A 2,909-nucleotide genomic window follows, 5' to 3' on the forward strand; every position below is an offset into this window, starting at 1 on the left:
GCCGCCCGGCGCCCCTTTGTGGGCCCCGGCACGTGGGGCGGGCCCGGCCATGTGGCTCCCCGGCCGCGCCGCCGGCCCCACGTCTTTCTCTCCGCTCCTCAGCACCAGCGCCATGGCTGCCCAGGGAGAGCCCCAAGTCCAGTTCAAAGTACGTGGTCGGGGGGTGGGCGCCGCGCGCGGGGTCCGCGGGGAGCGGGTAGGGGAGCGGGTGGCGGGGCCCGCGCCGACGTGTGCTGTCCCGCAGCTGGTGCTGGTTGGCGACGGCGGCACCGGGAAGACGACGTTCGTGAAGCGTCACCTGACGGGTGAATTCGAGAAGAAGTATGTAGGTACGTGGGGGGCCAGCCGCCGGGGCCGCGGGTCGGGGGCGCCCCCTCGGGGCTCACGGCCGTGCTTCTGTTGCAGCCACCCTGGGCGTGGAGGTGCACCCGCTCGTGTTCCACACCAACAGGGGACCCATCAAGTTCAACGTGTGGGACACGGCCGGCCAGGAGAAGTTCGGCGGGCTGCGGGACGGCTACTACATCCAAGGTAGGCGGGGGCCGCTGCGTCATGGCCGGCGCGGCGGGGAGCCCCGGGCTGACCCGGAGGCTCGGGACGCGGGAGCAGCGTCAGACGGGCTGCTGCTGCGGCTTCAGAAGAGTTGGGCCTTTTCTTTTTTCCCCCAAATGACTTCAGAATCGCAAATAAAGGTGCATAAAGAAAATGCCTCCAGGAATCTCACTCCTGTGCTGAAAAATTATTGGGAGTTCCTCCGTGACTTTTGCCATCTCTGTGCACAAATAACAGACTTTTTTTCCCTAAAATATGTTGAGCTAGAAAACTGTTAGGTTGTACGTACTTTGTGGTTGGTTGTGTTAATTGTATTTTGGTTTTCTCATAGGTCAGTCTGTAGACTTGAGTGTTCTTATGGAAAAGAACAACGTATTCTGATGTAGCTGGTCATTTTAGGATCTTTTGAGGAATAGGTCCTAGATCCTCAGAATAGAGGAGACAAGTTGTCTAGAAGGCTGATCTATCATCGACTTTGGACTTCGGGATGGGGCAGAATTAATGAAGTATTACAGGAGGGATATTTGATATGGCAAGCTGGTCATTCACACTTAAATAGAATATGGAATTTTAAATCTTGCTGTGTACTCGTGATTTTAAGGTTTTTAGACTTGGAAGAGACCTTGAGAATGAGTGCAGAAATAGAGATGGCCTGATGCCTGGTCCGTGCTCCTTAGCATTCCTCGCCTGTGCAGGAAATCCTAGGTGTGTAACTCTTACCCTGAATCTTTGTTTCAGCCCAGTGTGCCATTATAATGTTTGATGTCACGTCAAGGGTTACTTACAAGAATGTGCCTAACTGGCATAGAGATCTGGTACGAGTGTGTGAGAACATCCCTATTGTGCTGTGTGGCAACAAAGTGGACATTAAGGACAGGAAAGTTAAGGCAAAATCTATTGTCTTCCACCGAAAGAAGAATCTTCAGGTAAGTTTTTTAAAATTTATCATTTACTGCATTATTGCTCTGTTAAAAATGAAATTACAATAACAGGTCCATTAAAGGGATTCGTAAACATCTGTGGTATGGATCAGAAGAATTTTTTAGTTTGGAACATCCAAGTGACTAGCAAGAAGTAGATTTTTAATAACTAATTTTACGTTTTCTTAAAACAGTACTATGACATTTCTGCCAAAAGTAACTACAACTTTGAAAAGCCCTTCCTGTGGCTTGCTAGAAAACTAATTGGAGACCCTAACTTGGAGTTTGTCGCCATGCCCGCTCTCGCCCCCCCAGAGGTTGTCATGGACCCAGCTTTGGCAGCACAGTACGAGCACGATCTAGAGGTAGGGTGTCCAAGTGTCCGGCCACGGGGTCCGTTTCGGCGTCTTGTGTTCCTGACGGCTCTAATCCAGAGTATTCCACGTTGTGTCTTTCCTAGGTTGCTCAGACAACTGCTCTCCCGGATGAAGATGATGACCTGTGAGAACGTGCAGCTGGAGCCCAGCGTCAGAAGTCTAGTTTTATAGGCAACTGTCCTGTGATGTCAGTGGTGCAGCGTGTTTGCCACTTTATTATATAGCTGAGCAGAACATGTGCTTAATCTTTGGGATGCTGAAGGAGATGAATGGGCTTCGGAGTGAATGTGGCAGTTTAAAAAGTACTTTCATTTTTTGGACCTGCATATTTAGCTGTTTTGGAACGCAGTTGTTTCCTTCCTGAGTTTCAGATACGAGACTGCTATAGTCCCATCACAATATCCAGTGGTGAAACCTCGTTGTCACTGTCATTCCCATTCCTTTTCGTTTAGAATCAGAATAAAGTTGTATTTCAAATATCTAAGCAAGTGAACTCCTCCCTTGTTTGGTAAGCATTTTAAAACCACTAACAGGGAAAGTTGTGCCATGTTACTGTTTAAATTGCCTTTGCTATTCTCACTTAATTTGAAGCCTTGCAAGTTAAATTCTTATGTCTGTTTCTTGTACGTTTGAATCCTTTCACAAAAGTGATAGGGCAGGTGTCAGCATGGTAAGTTAACGAGGCGTGAACGTCATCGGTGTGGTTAAGCTAAAATAATGTCTGTCCCACCTGCCTGTTGACTAGGTGGTGTCACCTGGGGAAGAGCTTGAGACTTCTGTGACCTGTCAGAACAAAACCGCGTGTTTTAGACTTTCCAGATAGGCATTTTAAGAATTACAGTTGCTGTTATTTTGTGGCAGAAGTAACCGTGCTCTGATGTAGAGATTTTCAGAGTCCGGTCGAACCATACAAAGGATGAGAGGAACTTTGACAGAAGTCTCAAATATTTGTTAAAAATGAGTGTAAGTTATGCATTTATTTGCTTTTTGTTTTAATGTTACACGTTTAATGTAAAATTGGTATTCTAGAAAGATGTTCCACGTTTACCCGCTGCTTTCA

The 2,909-nt window shown here is 48.0% G+C and overlaps 1 protein-coding gene across 1 annotated transcript in view; it reads left to right on the top strand.

The window, feature by feature from the left end:
• RAN (RAN, member RAS oncogene family) overlaps positions 1 to 2,333 on the top strand; it is a 3,247-nt gene extending 914 nt beyond the window's left edge. Inside the window, exons 2-7 of the mRNA XM_032396391.1 lie at positions 103 to 148; positions 245 to 329; positions 406 to 531; positions 1,291 to 1,478; positions 1,667 to 1,837; positions 1,933 to 2,333. Of these exons, the coding sequence (XP_032252282.1) occupies positions 113 to 148; positions 245 to 329; positions 406 to 531; positions 1,291 to 1,478; positions 1,667 to 1,837; positions 1,933 to 1,977 (651 nt within the window). The 5' untranslated portion in view covers positions 103 to 112 and the 3' untranslated portion in view covers positions 1,978 to 2,333. The remainder of the gene's footprint in view (positions 1 to 102; positions 149 to 244; positions 330 to 405; positions 532 to 1,290; positions 1,479 to 1,666; positions 1,838 to 1,932) is intronic.
• The last annotated feature ends 576 nt before the right edge of the window (positions 2,334 to 2,909 follow it).

This window comes from Phoca vitulina, unplaced genomic scaffold (assembly GCF_004348235.1).
Source record: "Phoca vitulina isolate PV1807 unplaced genomic scaffold, GSC_HSeal_1.0 scaffold91, whole genome shotgun sequence".
NCBI classification, from domain to species: Eukaryota; Metazoa; Chordata; class Mammalia; order Carnivora; family Phocidae; genus Phoca; species Phoca vitulina.